The following is a 16,115-nucleotide window of genomic DNA, read 5'->3' as shown; positions in this document are numbered from 1 at the left end:
CGTTATCGACAATTTCAAAATATATATACGTAGCTTGTTATTACTTACAATCATTGTTATTAATTGATTAATAATAGTAGATAATACAATACGTATTTACGTATTTATAACACGTCATTTTACGATTTATCTGTTTAAAATTTAGGGAAATTTAGGGAAATTTGTAGTTGTACCAAGACGAATTAAAGCAGCGAAGCATCGTACGTTGAAAGTTTTCGGCGGGTATTAAATTCAAATTGTCCACAAATATTTTCCCATCGAATTTTCCAAACTCGAATATTCTTACCGAACTCGAACGTCTTCCGGATGTTTGGATTCCCAAGACGAGGAACCTTTCTGCCTGTCCTCCCGCTTTATTTTCGTCAGAGATGCCGCCTTCCCACCCCTCGGTAACGTGGTTATGGAAATTACGAGGCCTCGAAACGCTTTGGAACAACTCCCTCCGCTGCCTTGCCAAAAACTTTCTTGTATTCTTCCTCGTCGTGGAAACAACCAACTTGTACGGTTAATGAACGTTTGCTCGATCGTAAACGATAAGTTTTTCCAACACTCCAGTTTCAATGTTAAAAGAGAATTTGCTCGAATTTCCAAGAGAATTTTGAAGAGAAACGATCCGATATAGAATAGCTATCTTTTCCAACTGTTTTTCTATTCGCTTCTCCTTACCCCTTTTTAAAATTCACTCTGCATTTTAACTCGATCAAAATCGCGATATTTCAAGGGGTTAAATTTTCACCGACTAATGGCGGACAGAAACGTTGCCGTATTGTCGAGGAGGGGAAAAAAAACAGCTTCGAATTGACTATCTCGTTGTCATCCGAAGTATTCGAAACGGTACAAAGAACTTCAATCGTCGATTTTCTCGTTCCTCCCCCATTCTTTCTACCCCCCCCCCCTTTTCCTCTTTTTCCTTTTTTCTTTTTTTCTCTCTCTCTCTTTTTTTTTTTTTTCTATTCCAAACGCATTTCACGTCGGAAGGAATTCCGACCGAGTCAAATATTTCGCATCGTAACGGCCGAACGATTTCAACGTTTAGCGAATTAATTATTGGGGGAGTGGTGCACGCGTTTGGAGGGGAGGAAGGAGGGAAGGGGAGGGAGGCTGTCAGTTGTTACAAATTCACCGCGATTTGTTGGCTAAAAGCACTCGAGACGTCTGCATGAAAATTCACGTCAACATTCAGTTGTGCACGCTAACGATCTGTAAATTCCCTGGAAATTAGTTCTCAACCAACGCCACCTCCTCCTCCTCCTCCTCCTCCCCTCTCCTCCTCCTCTCGGTCCACCCTTTATTGTCGAATGCGTGAAATTGTTGATCGACGATTCGTTAAGGTATGCAACCTCCTCCTCTTTCGGCCATGCACCAAAACTGTTCTGTAATATTATTTCATCGTATTTACGCGTCCTTCGCGTCCAATATACGTTTATCAATCTACAATCTTACAATCTATTCCATTTCAAATATAGAACGCGTTTTATTTTTGTTGACTAGCGATATCTGTGGAAATTAAGAAGAAAGAAAAGGTTCTTTCTTTTCTTTTTTTTTGTATCGAAAAGAATCCATTTTGTTTAAAGGAAATAACCGTGTGATCCCCCATCGTTACTTATTTCACGTTCTTTTCCTTTTTATCCGGAGATCGAATATAAATTATGAGAATTCGAAGTTTCTCGAAGATTATTGTTTAGTTATCCTGGCTGGTGGTTCGTTGTTTTATTCCCCTTAAATATTTTCCCAACTTCCCACGAAACTGTGAATAAAAGAATATCGTCCATCCATTCGTTTCGATGCGACACTGTTGGTCAAACAAGAGGTTGGGAAGCGTGGCGTCGAGTTTCGACGGGATCGAGCGGTGTCGCGAGCGAAATTACACAGCACGTGCTCGCGGTAATCGTTGTTCTTCGGAAAATATTCAAGAAGCTACAAGCTGGGCCGGAAACACGACAGTTTCGAAAGTTTCGACGATAAGAAAAAGATGGGGAAGGGCAGAGGAGGCGGAAAAGAGGACGTCCTTTGTCGATCGCAAGTGGCGAAGTGAATTGAAAACTTTCCTCCTAAGCTTCTTCTTCTTCTTCTGCTGCTACTACTTCTTCCTCCTCTTCTTCCTTTTCCACGCTGATATATTTTTTCTCTTTTTTAACTCTCTCTCGTCCTGCATTTTCCACATCCCCTTCACCGGATCGAACTTCTGTTCTCGCGCAACTTCCAAGTATTTTCGGTGGAACCCTCTTATGGCCGTTTTATAATCCCCCTCGAGATGTTGTTGCTCCCCCTCTTTCTCTCATTCGTCTATTATCGTGCTTGAAAATGATGATGATCAAAGATAAAATTTAATCCAGTTTCCCCCTTCATCGATTACTTTTACAGTAAGAAGTGAGAATTGGAGAATTTTGTGAAAGGAATAGAAATCGAACAAAAACGTTCCATTCTTTCATATTTTTCTCTTCGTGCTACCGACAGAAATTTCGTCACCATTTTTTAATATCATTCCTTTTTTTCATTATGTTTATGAAAACGTTTGAAAATCCGGAATATAAACTTATTCAATTTACTACTTTCCTTTGTACCGCGAGTATTATACAATAAATTATTTAAAGAAGCTTTAAAAGAGTGAAACATAATTATAATATATCGATAATCAATAATAATACTTAGACTTTAATTAACTTTTAACGTATATATTATATTATATTATATATACACATAGTGTTCATATGAACAAACAAATGCGAGAGAGAAAGGCTGAACAGATATGGAAGCATTGTAACAAAATGGTATTAACAAACAGAGAAAGTAATTAAAATAACTGGAATAATAGCGGCACGGAACAACAATACTGGAGAAGAGGGGGAGGGATATTTGTACATGCCTGAAATTCATTTGTTTGGCGGATTAATGGCAAGCTGAAAATTAATTATTTAATCATAATCGTTAAACCGTTTAATACCTTTTAAATACCCCTCCCTCGCGGAGAATTCGAATTTCGAGTCGATTTTCGAATCTCTCGATTAAATGTTTCCCCAGAAAAATTCAACCATAAATTCGTCCTATCCATCGATGATACTTGGCAAATTTTACGACGTATATCTCGCGTAATTTCACGTCGAGATTAAAATTATTAAATATTCGCGATCCCGTGCAACGAAAGATCGTACAATTAGAAATAATAATTCTGTCAAAAAGAATTAATCAATTCCTCGGATATACCATTCTGATAGATTGAAATTTTCATTTCGATTCGTGACAATGACGGAATATTTTATGCCGATAAAAACTCGGATTTATCTCGGTTCGTTATTACGTTATTAAAACGAGATATAAAATATAAAGCTTCTTTTTGATCCGTGTAAAAAAAAGGGGGAGGAGGAAGGAGGATCCTTTATCGTGGCACGGGAAAATATCATATCAATGATGTTTTATCCAGTTTCTTTTTTCTTTTTTCTTTTTTTTTTTAACGCGATTCAAATTGCGTCTCGCATTTGCCACAATTTCCTTGAATACCGATCCGTAGATCCAATAAATATTAAACTCGTCGTTATGCATTGGATATCAGGATCTAAATAAAGGAATAGAGAGTCGTTCTAAATGTTATGAAAAATATAAACACGAGGGAAGGCGCAACAACTTGTTTGAATTCTCTCCCATCATAAATATACACGCGCGCGTGTATATACATAAATTCATATCTCTATGATTCGTATCGATTGACGGGTTTTATCCATTATGGATCACGAAAACATTCCGTATATAATTCTATTTCATTAATTTGAAGAAAGGTCTAATTCTCGTAATCGAAAATACACACGTTTCTATCTATACATTCCACCTCTTATTTTCCCCTTCGATCGTTGATTTTTATCAAATCCATTTTTTTTTCCTTTTAAATAAAAGGAATACTTTCTCGATATTTCAAAATTCAGATTAATCAATCGTAGCTCCTTTTTTTACTTTTTTTTTTTTTTCGAAAACTTTCCCTTTTCATTTGTTAAAAAAAATGTGTAAAAATTTACGAAAAGATCGATGGATCGTAAAACTTTTCATTCGTAAAATATTTCTTTGACCATCGTCTTCCCGTTTATTTATTTATTTATTTATTTTTCTCCCTCGTTCTTCTTTTTTTTCGAAATTCATCTGGACACACGTTTGGAAAAAAAAAAAAAGAAAAAAGAGTGCACTTTCTCGATCATTTCGGTTCTCGATCGATACGACACGCCGTGCCGCGTATTATTTCGAAATTGGCACCCGGCATTTTTCCATTTCGTTATGGGAGGGGGGTGGAGAGCGGAGGCCGAGAGCTTCTGGCAATTTATTTAATTGGGCCGACGTCCATCGCGGATAGAGATGGACGGGTTAATTGATGCACGAACGAAAATGGATTAAAGATATACATCGATAGGGACAACGTTAATGGGAATAGCTTAAATAATTGATCGTTCGATCACCCCGTGCTCCTGCATTCCCTGCATTTTTATTCTGCGAACGAAAGTGTGTTTAAACGTGCGTCCCCTAGCTAGCTGTTTCGTTAGAAATATTAGTTTTCGAAGATTTTTCTCGTGCGAGAAAGATTTTGAAAATTGGCGTTAAACTTTTAATTTTTGGCGTTTCGAGTTATTGGCAGGAAAAAAAATTTCCATCCAAGCTTATATAAGATTTTTAATCGATTTTCGATACTCGGATACATTTTTATTTAAAAAAAAGAAAATATACGAATATTACATCGAAGCATTATAAAATTTTCTCTTTATTTTATCCAAATAAAATACTTTTTTACCTGTAATAAAAAGAAATACAAATAATTTAAATTTGTTACGATCGTCATTCTTAACTCGCAAGATTTTCCTCTGAAAAATATCATTTTTATCGAGCAGCTTATATAAAGATTTCCCTTATTCTTCGAATATATCATAATATACTTATACATTCTGCATTCCGTATATTTCTCAACATACACAAACATTATTTTTTCACACAACGTACAAACGTAATATTTTAACGTAATGTATGGTAGAGCGATAAAGTTTTTGACAGAGATCCATTTTTGATCGAGACGCGTGAGTATTTAAAGTTTCAAGACAATGGTTGAAGACGTATACGTCACGGCGCTGAAGAGCATTGTAAAGTTTCGTTACAACAGGCTTGCCCACTTTATTACGGTTGATGAAAAAGTATAGTGCTTCCTCATGTTTACGACACTTTTATTACGAAAACAACTGTTGGTCGCGAGCCCAGAACCCCCTCCTCCCCCTTCCAATAGTTCTCCGTTAAACTTCTATTAACTTTCATGAAATTCTCTCCAGGCAAGTGGCACGTGAATTCCATGGAATATTCACTCACCATTTCTTTCGTCGTCCAAAATCCATCGATCTTTCGACAAATTAATCGTGACAAAAAATTTAATTCAACATTTGTAGTTTTTATTTTCTGCAACCGAGGTAATTTCGTCTGAAGTCCAGCACAGGCCAAAAGCAACACGGTTTATGGGAATTTCTCTATTATAGTTTCTGACTATACGTAATATATATATATATATGTATAAGCAATCTCAGTACGATTGCTTCCCATCGTATTACTGGATTTAGATTATGCTGCTTTGGCGAAAATCTGCTGTCTGAATAAATTGTTGCATCACTACTATTGTTATTATTGCAGAAGAAAAGAATATTTTAAAAAAATATCCATACATTGGTAAATAATAATAACCTTCCTCGAGATCATTCACTGAAATTTGCAAACAATTTGTAAAAATCTATCCATTTCAACTAAATATTTAAATCGAAGAAAAGATACAATGATACGATTGTTTCAATTAATAACCTCAATTCCAAGATCATCCACAAATCTGTAAAAAAAAAAAAAAATGGCAATTCTTTCAAATCGAAAATCAAAAACGTAATTTTTCCACGTAACCTCGTGCACAAATGGAAAAACTACAAAACTTTTTCATCGGCGGACATTTTACCGGAATCGATAGCGATTAATTAATCGATTCGAGTCCTTTGAAGGGAGCCGGAAGTCCTCCGGTTGTCGCCGAACGCACACGTCCCTCCGCGCGCCCCCGTTGAAAAGGTGATGGTGGTATAAAGCTTTTCACGTGGGTCGAATTGTTCGAACGTGGTAAGTCTGTTATGGTGGTGGTTTGGTCCTTTTCAAGGGGACGGTGGAAAATCGTTTTCCAGGCGGCCATTGTGGCGGGTAAGCCGATTCCTCGTTGTCGAATAGAAACGATTTAGTATCCCGATGTACACGGGGGCGTCGTGGCATCCTTTCGAATCTAACGGATCTAAATCACGTTCCCGTATTATGCCGCGGTATCAATAAGGCTTGGACAGAGAGAAGGGGGGGAAAAGAGAGAGAGAGAGGGAGAAAAAAGGGGGAAAAAAGGGGCAACGTCTTTGTTCTCTTTGGCTCTTTCAGGACTGGAACTGGCGCGCTTCGAAACCGACTTTCCTCTCTTCGGAACAGCTTTTAACAGGATTGAAAGCTGATGAACGAAAATAGGATAGCTGCGCATAGTGTACACAACAGTTTTCTCTGTTCGTGGTATATTCTTTCTCGTTCCCTTGCCTGTCGATTATTGCATTGTTGGATTTTAAGTAGCTCCGCGGAGCAGTCTCATTGCGGATTTGTAATTGGAATTTCGTCGCGATCGAGTGAATTTTGAAATTTCGAAATTCAGTAGATTTATTTATCGAATTTTCCTTCCGACTTTAACAATCTGAAATATCGGTCGAAAATTATCATTCAATTGTCATATCGTGACACAATGATACGTCATTTTAATATTTCGCAATTTTTATCCCATTTTTATCCGGTTTTATTTAAAAAAAAAAACAAACAAACAAACAAAAAAGGAAAAATAATTTAACAAAAATTGACAAATACCTATATATGCTCTATGTTACGCGATACGCGAGTTGTCACGACTTTTTGTTCGAAAATCTTTTTGGAATCTCTGTTTGGTATCTGTACACTCGGCTTTTTATTAACTGCATTTGTTTCCTATTGATGGTGTGCAGAGCGTAAATGGTGGATGTTGTGCTTTTTTGATCGGTGTGCGTGCAAGGTTCTGCCTTTGTAGGTATGACGGTTCTCGGATACTGGACAGAAAATTGTCACCAACAAATTCCGCGCTATTGTTCCCCCATTTTTACGGAAATTTTCCACGGATATATGGTATTTTTATTGAGAAAGATCGAATTTCTATATCAGCTTGACCAAACGTTCGCGTCGTCCTCAAAATTTATATTACGATCACAAGCTTCTCTCCTTTTTTCATCCTCAACCTTCCAATTTAATAAAATTTCTTTCCACGATCCATTAACATCGATAAACCTCTTTCCCTTTTTAAATCCTCATTTTAATCGATAATCCCCACTTTGCTCATTGTTATGCGCCTAATATATATCCCCATACAATCTTCGTCCCAATACACGAGATCTTTCAAAACAGATTTATCACCTGGAAAAAAAAAGAAATTTCAAACCTCATAACTTTCCTCCTCGCGTTGGAAAAATCCCCCAAAACTCCACTCCTTTTTTATTTCAATGACAATCCAATCCAAACGATATATCCAAATACTGGATAATATTCCTACGTCCATAAAATCCCCAAATTTTCATTTCATTTTCAAAAAACCAATGTAAAAAATTAAACGGATGCGCGTGTGGAAGATACACATACACATAAGCGGAACGGTTAACGCATCCCCTATCGCCATATTGGTTTATGTCCAACGGAGGTCAAAAGAGGGGAAGGGGGCGAGAGAGGCGCGCGAAAAAGACGAGCGAGGGCGATCATGACCCGACAACGCGGCGAGGAATTATGGACACCATTATACGGAGAAAGATTAGAGGCCCTCGTAATATTTTTATTACCTCATTTCACACGTACACAGTAATGCAGGAAGCCCAGCGCACAGGGGAGGGCACAAATCGCGTCGTTCTGGGAGGAGATCGTATCCGGGATGTGATTCCCTCCTCTCTTTAAGGAAAGGCATGAAATCCAATTCCTCGGGCAAAAAACCCCCCGATTAACCGCGGACCTCGTTGATCATCGCGGATTAGGTCCTATTACGTTAATCGAATATCGACTGAAGGGAGGGAGGAGGAGGAAAGAGAGAGGTTAGGTGATCGGCTCGTGGATGGAAGGCGTGGCGAAATCTTGTTAAAGGACACGTTCGGCTGATTCGCGCGGTTTTCGACGTTGTTTATCGCTCGAACGTATGCGCTTTGAAGAGATTGGTTTGATCCCCCTTGCAAGGAGGGGGGATTGTTCAAGGAGATTTTAATCGTGCGTGTGATCAGTTCGAGTTTCGCGATCATTATTGCTCGAATATCTGCGAAACGAATTTTCTTTCGTGACTCAATTTACATTTTCGCGAGGTAATTCCACTCTCTTGGTTACTCGAAATATGTGAAAATCGAACGACGCGAGGACGATGATCCCGAGGAAATGGGGTGGCGAAATCAATTTACAATTTGCCGCATCGACGCGAGAGTGCTCTGTAAAAAATGGCGGGCCGCAGAGAGGAGTACGCCTCGAAGGAAGGGAGGGAAGGTCGAGAGAGTGGAGCGAGAGTATGAAACTTGTTCTCGCGGGAACCGAAATCACATCCTTAATTTCCATAAAAGAGTGCGAAGGGCCACTCTATCCGCTCTCGCTTCTTCCCCTTCCTTCCCCTTTCCTCCACTTTTCCGCCCCGTCTTTCACCCTTCATCCGATCCTCCCACGGGTGAGAAGATCGCCTCCTCCTCCTCTCTCTTTCTCTCCTCTTCCAAGAGGAGCTCCAAGCTTCGTAAGCATATCTCGTTCATCCTCTTACCTCGTTCGCGACTTTGCCACTCAGCACACCCTCTCGACCCTTCTCGTTCCATCTCGCGCCCCCTCTTCGTAACTCTTCCCTTGTGTCGACCCGGGTCAACGTAATTACCGACGAGAGAGACACGGTTGCTCATTTCCCCCCTTTGCCCCGAGTTTCGAGCGACGCTCGCGTGTATCGATGGATCCTTCTTTGGAGTTGAAGCTTCATCGCGTTTCGACATTTTATTTATTTCTTTTTTTATTGCTGAGAATTAGAACGTTCGGGGTAGAAAGAATTGTGCTCGAGAGGGAAAACAAGTTGGAGTGAGATTAAATTGTTATTAAGCAATTGTGTAAATCTGTCGAAAGGAAATTCGAGCAATTTCTAAATGTGCGCGAGGGAAAAAAACAAAGGAATATTTTTATAAACGGGGCGCAATATATATATATATATATTCAACGTGATGTTGTCAGGAAAAATGCATTATGCGTAGTCGATTCGAAAATACTTGTTTGAACGGAGGGGAGGGGGAAAAAAACCATTGCTGGCGCGATTAAAAAAGGAAATAAGTGGTCTTCAAAAATACACACGGAAAAAAGGAATATGCACGAAGGAAACAAATAGCTGTAGTTGATTAACAAGAAAAAAAAAAACGACTCCTTTTCAAACGCGAAAATAATAAAATTTCTTCCTTTTAGACAGATTGCTATTTAAATTCATTATACAACAAATATTATCTCATTAAATTATTTTCTTCTAACTTAACGAATCTGTCAGATCGCAAAAGAACCACATTGATTCGAATTACTCGACTCAACATGCCCGCAAAGTAACCGTACACGTTTGCCAAAGAAAAGGCATTTTTATTCACATCGATATCTCGATCCGTTCTCGAGATACATCGCCTCGAAGCGCGTCGTTTCGAGGCGCGCGGAAACTTGAATGGCGGACGAGTCCCCGGAAGCGGCGTGACCCACTTCTTCTTCGCGGAAATACGCACGTCGCGTAGTAGCGATAGTGAAAAGAGAGGCGAGGGAAGAGAGAGGGGGAAAAAAAGGCTGACTCAGCGCGTCAGTGGGCAGTGGGGTAGGTCAGTGTAACGAGTGAGAGGGGCGCAAGCGGGACGAGCGAGCGAGACAGAAAGCTAGAAAGGTATTCAAAATTAAGCCTGTCTTTAAACGGCCGTATCTCAAGAACGGAGGGTCGTAAGAAGATGAAACAAAAAGAGTCTCGAGGAGGAGATTTCGAGGCTTCCAGTGGTGTACTTACGAATGTGATTCGGCGAAAGAGAATCGACGAGGATTGGGAAATAGGAGGATTTTTGAACAGAACGATTCCATCGATGGGGACGAATTGTAAGTAATAAGAAATTGTAAACAGATTGTACGTAGTAACGCGATTACGTTATATCGACACGAATGTCTCCTCCGTCTTTTTATTTCTAAATTCTTTACAACTCTCTCGATAAATTTCGCCGATAACATTATCACGATCTTTCCAAGAGGATAATAAAATCAATGATTCTACGAGGAGAATTCTAATCGATAGAATACAAAAACCAATAATCCAATAATCACACACAATCGTTGGCAAAGGCAACAAAACATGCGAGGTGAACGATGTATTCAACGAGCACGAATTATTTATCCGAATTTTTAGAGTACTCTATCCGGTTTAAAACGATGGAAAGCGTCGTGAGCATCTCCTCCTGCTGGAGAATCCACACGCAGCTCGGTTCACCGTCCAGGGACAATTAGCCGGGGCCGGAAGCGGTTAATTGACAGGGCGGAGATAAAAGAGGTTGATCGAATCGTAATCGAGGCTTCCACGATCTCGAACACGTCAATAGTCCCCGTCAGACGTCGTCCACGTTCCGATAAGTCTGTCTGGTCTGCGTGACAAGAGCTATTCTCCGTGGACCCGGCCCCAGAGGAGTACGTCGGTGCAAATTGAATATTTGGATGTTTCGTTTGTCACAACTGTCTGTGCAACGTTTCTCGAGGAACGTCGACTACGCCTCTGATTTACAAAGGATATTATCGCGATGGGGCCGTGCTTTGACGGTCATTCACTTGTCGATACTTGTTTCCTCCTTCCCTTCTAATATTTCTCATTTACTTTGCGATATTACGTACACTTTATTATCAATAATTTCATTGTAAAAATAATCGTATTTGGAGAATCGTTGATAACAATTGCGGTTGTAGACGGATCGTGTTTTTTTTAAATTATTTCCTCAAATATCAAGGGGAGAAATAATCCAAGATATAAAACTTGACAATGTATTATTACCGCGATATTTGTATTCGTCAGATTTATTTTATATCGTTTGTCTAAATTTTTTAAACACTTTTATTGGTTCGGTCGAACAGTAAAGCGTAATTTATACGTTTTATTAATAAAACGGTGAACACACGGTTTCTAAACACATTAATAGGACACGACCACGCAATGGAGAGCGAAAACGGCCACGAATTATCCGTTATTCATGATCGATCGTCTGAAAACATCGGACGGGTGCAATGGGCACGAAAATTTCAACTTGGAAATTCGTAAAACGAAATTCACTTACCTCGGTTCCGGATGGTCCCTGCGGAGCATCGTCGTCGAAAAGTTGCCGCGACAAGGGAGATAATTAATGAAGGATGAGACGCAGCCTCGCGCCACGAACTTTGCCCATCGTTCGACCCAATTTCCACCGTTCGGGCAATTTGTCAATGTAGCGGGATTTTTCGATCGTAAGATTGTCGCGAGAGGCCTCGTCTTCCGGTTTCCTCCAAAGAAACTTCCGGTCCATCGTTCGTCTCTTCGAATAATTGCTCGATTTTTATTGGAAAATTTATTTCGATATATAAAACGTATCCGTGTTTGAATCGAATGAATTTACGATGTAACAATTTTTTTGTCAAATTTGTAAATTTTTTATATTTGCAAAATATCCGTGCGAAATATATTACGAGCATCGAGTCGATGTGAGCTGTTAGAAGTTTCGATTTAGACTGAAATCAAATATATATACATAGTGTATATATATATACACATACACTTGGAGTAAAGTCGTGGAAAGGAAAATATTTTGGTATTCGTTTGTACGAGAAATTTTCTGATTGATCGTCTTCTTACATGTAATAGTTCGTATAGTATATGCTCGAAATGGGGAAATTTTTCAAAAAAATGCTCTTTATCTCTCTGTGAATAAAAAATAATGTATTTGAAATTCTTTTTTTTTTTGTTCTTTTAAATACAGAGACAAGAGAAATTTGATTTAAATCGTGATTGTGACTCGATGCGAAATTCTTTTTTCACTTTTCCTTCTCGCACTATCGATAAAATAAAAGAATAAAAGAAAGGGGTTCGTAATTATTTATACGATGTAATAATATTCAATTTCGAAGAGACTTTGAACATCTTCGAAGAATAGGAGAGAGGTTAAAGAGAACGAACAATTAAAAAAAGATCCACAGGAAATACACAATGTACAATATAACGTTGCGTTTATTATTATCATTAGTCATTAACCACAATCGTTAAACGTTCACTTTCGTATGATACAATGTTAGTTTCTATACACATTTCTCCTCCTCCTCCTCCATTTTCCCTCTAAAGTATCCTCTTAATCTGCTTACGCCTATTTAATAGTTAGTTCCTTTTCTTACGTTTCCTCTTAGTATCCTGTATTTTTTATATACAAAAGCGATGGATCATTCGTCCATTCGGCTAAAGCTACGAACAATCCAATTTATTTATTTATTTATTTATTTTCTCGCGATTGCGGTTGGTCTAGCACGCGACTCTATTTCTCATTCCTCTCACTTTTCTTTTTTTTTTCCTTTTCACTCTAATTTCTCACCCTTTCTCACTCTCATCCCCTAAAACATCCAATTATTCTTCTTTGAATCGCTCGTTCCGCTCGAGGAATCTTCTTCTTTTCTCTTCTTTTTTTACGTTTCTCAAAAATTTCCTTACATTGACACGTTTTCTAATCGTCGTTCGTTCATTCTCTCTCGTTTACGTATATTGGCTAGAAAATAATTGACAAAAACCTGTCAAGTAAGTTGACAAAATTTCAACCACCACACTCGTATCCACTCGCCCTTAGTCGATGGATTATTATTTATTTATTTATTTCTTCTTTCTTTTTTTTCTTTTTAAGGGTGGTTTTTATTCAGAAGCGGAACGAGCACGATTCTCTCTTTCTCTCTCTCTCTCTCTCTCTGCTAATAGCGACAGGCACACGATTGTTCTTTGATTGTTAAATAAAAAAATATCGCGGGAAGGACGATATACGTGGTCACTCTTTGGCGAAGTTTTTAACTATTACTTTACATACTTTGTAAACGGTTGAACAAAATTATTTCTTTTTTCTTTTCTTTTTGTCGAAATTTTCGTCAAATTATTTTCTAAATATAGAATTATGGCGAGTGTTTTTTTTTTTTTTTTTTTCTTTTAATTATTATTATTCGTAGTTGAACTACCGCACATCAAAGATTTCGATTTATCTCGCTAAAAAATAATTCTGCCATTTCTGCGTTAAACTATAGAATTTCGGATTAGTAGATTCGCAAAGCGATCACGTTCACGTTATATATACAATCATGGCAAATCTTCTATCGTTTTACTACTTGTAGAAACTTTTCTCAAACTTTCCCCCTGGTATGGTAATATCTCGAATTTCCAGAAGAATTTCAAGTTTTCCTTTCGAATCGTAATCGACGTGTCCGATCTAAAAGTAACGAGACCGATTTCTTTGTAACTGAAATTCATATAATATAAAGGATAAAGAATCGAATTAATGGTAATAAAAATATAACAGTTATCAACAGTCTCCTAAGATACGACGATAGATTAATTAAACAATGAATTTAAACGAGAAATATTGAAAATTTCATTCGTCGATCAAAAAAAGCAACGATTATTTGTAAAAATTTTTACAAATACAAACAAAGATAAAAGAAACTTGCCTCGTTCTTGAAATCCATTTTCGTTTACATTTAGATTTCGCAATGTAATCCACAGCCGAGTCACTGAAAATGATTCGTGCAAATATCTGTTACATTCTATTTCGACGAAAAAAATCAATTTAAAAAAGAAAAAGAAAGAACGAATCACCATTTCGAACGGCAAACGAGGTCTCCTTACTTTCAAATCAACCGGATAGAAAGAACACGTTCCAGAAAAATACGTTAAATCGGATTAAATCGTCGCCGAGGAGACACGATCAATTAGAGTGTTGGACATCGGTCGAGGCGAGTATCCAAGGAAATATTTCCATTGCACGCTCGCCTCGATTTCGAGGCGTCCCCTCCCTCCCTCGAAAGAACGACGAGAACGATTTCCGGATGGTGTTCAGGCGACAAATACAAATTCCAGCTGCGCTCAAACACACTTATCATCCCCGTCAGAATCGGTTCGGTCGCGATAGCTCGAGAAACGAGCCGCCTCTGGAACCCGTGCCCGTCCCTGGTAGCTCGTGAATCTTCCACCCCTTTCGCAAAGAACGGGGATGCAGCTGCCGGGGAAACGAGGCAAATCGCCGCCTCCTCGAAACACGTATACACCTTCGATCGATCGTTTCCTTGTTTCTTAATTACCGCGTTTTCGTCATTTGATGATATCGATCACATCGTGTCTCGTACATTGAATCGAAATTTTTGTGTGATTCTTTTTGGAGGATGTTGCGAAAAAAAGGGGTATTCGTATCCGAAATCGAAGGTTTTTGCGAATTGAAATAAGCTGGTAAAATGTAACTGTTCGACGGAGAAAATGAAAATTTTGCGTTAATTTCAACAAGTTGTACGTGACAGCGACAGGGTTCTTTCGCTAATATTTATTGGAATTTTCTCCAATTTGTCCCTGAAACGAAGAGGATCGATGAACTCGTCTCAAAATTTCTATCGATTTATCCCTACTTTCGAAATCACGAAACGAAACAGAATTTGAGAACTCGAAATCCGGGACACAATGTTAATTAATTAGAATTTTCTTAATCCTATTATCCTCCGATCTTCCTCGTCTCTCACGACGCTTTGGATGATCGATGGAATTGTCTGCGATTGGACGAATCGAGTCCCCTGAAGTTTTGTCGTGACCATGTCAAGCTTATGCACAACGGTTTTAGGAAAATATCCGCGTGAACCTGTCGCGTTGAAAGCCGAAAATGTCTCTGGTTTCGCGTTGGAGGCCGCGGCGATTCAGACGACGTTGTGCGAGAGGGAGCCATCGTCCTGCCACGTGTTCGCTGGAAAGAAAAAGTCATCTTTTCAGATTCTCATCGAGACGATCCCTTCGCTAAACGTAAGAAGTTTGGGGGCTGCTCGAGCCTGGATAATTTCCTGGGTTACCTCTATAGTGCATGTCCTGGGCCATCGATGGACACTTCGCATCTGGTCTCTGTTCAACAGAAAAAGAAAGAAGAAAAAGAATTTTATTTCACAGCACAAATGTTCAAAAACTTGTCAAAATTAATCAAAATCCTATCGTTTCGATTATAATTTTCGATATTCGTTATAATTTTTCCGATATTGAATTAAATTAAATATACGTTAATTACTAATAAAAAAAAGAAAAAAAACCTACTTTACAATTTTTTCTGAATAATCTTAACCCTCTTCGATATTTATTTCTAAACAATTTACCGAACGTATCGCATTTTTATGTTCATAAACGTACTATATATATATTTATCTCGACGATAAAAAGAAGAAGAAAAAAAAACCCTTCACGATTTAATTTTGAACTCCGAGCAGGCGATCGTAAAGATCTATCAATCGAGCAACACCTCCCCCATGCTCGGCTCCCATCCCCCTCTTCACTTCGGCGTTTAACCGATGAAAAATAATCACACGGGCGAAGTGCGCGGGGGAGAACACGAGGAAGAAGTGAATTCACCTTGCGAAAATCGATGTTCGTCCGTATAGTCCTGTAATGAAGATCCTGTAACGGCCTCGAATTGTTTCCCAGGGGCGCTTTCGGGGTGGTCGGAGGCCCCTGCATTAGTTTCCTTAGTGCGTAAAGCTGGAAATGGGATTAGGATTACGATGTAACGATGCCGTTCCCTCGTTCAATATTTAACCATAAAGCAGAGCTTGTTAAGTAATGGCGCGGCCTGGAGGGGGTGGAAGCGAGGTTGGAAGCGCAAGAATAGCAGCCGGGGGGTGGAAGGGATCGAATCTCGAAAGTAATGTACTTAGGCTATCGGTGTTGGTGCGCCTGACACCTTATTAAATTATTTATTGTCCCGCGATTAATTTTGCAACGGTGGAGGAGGATTAATAACGGTGGGCCAAGGATTTACGCGCGTAAATTCCACGATAAAATT

At 38.9% G+C, this 16,115-nt stretch overlaps 1 protein-coding gene across 9 annotated transcripts in view; it reads right to left on the bottom strand.

The window, feature by feature from the left end:
- Positions 1–12,274: 12,274 nt before the first annotated feature.
- Positions 12,275–16,115, bottom strand: part of LOC107999596 (carbonic anhydrase-related protein 10) — a 215,566-nt gene continuing 211,725 nt past the window's right edge. For 4 of the 9 annotated variants that reach the window (XM_062081782.1, XM_062081776.1, XM_062081778.1 and 1 more), the window contains 3 exons: positions 15,686–15,811; positions 15,139–15,187; positions 12,275–15,053 (listed from right to left, as the gene is read on the bottom strand). In XM_062081782.1, the coding sequence (XP_061937766.1) occupies positions 14,989–15,053; positions 15,139–15,187; positions 15,686–15,811 (240 nt within the window). In that variant the 3' untranslated portion in view covers positions 12,275–14,988. The remainder of the gene's footprint in view (positions 15,054–15,138; positions 15,188–15,685; positions 15,812–16,115) is intronic. The other 5 variants (XM_062081777.1, XM_062081779.1, XM_062081785.1 and 2 more) reach the window with 3 other exon arrangements.

Source organism: Apis cerana, linkage group LG11, assembly GCF_029169275.1.
Source record: "Apis cerana isolate GH-2021 linkage group LG11, AcerK_1.0, whole genome shotgun sequence".
Classification (NCBI taxonomy): Eukaryota; Metazoa; Arthropoda; class Insecta; order Hymenoptera; family Apidae; genus Apis; species Apis cerana.
This window is presented reverse-complemented; position numbering and strand designations above follow the sequence as displayed.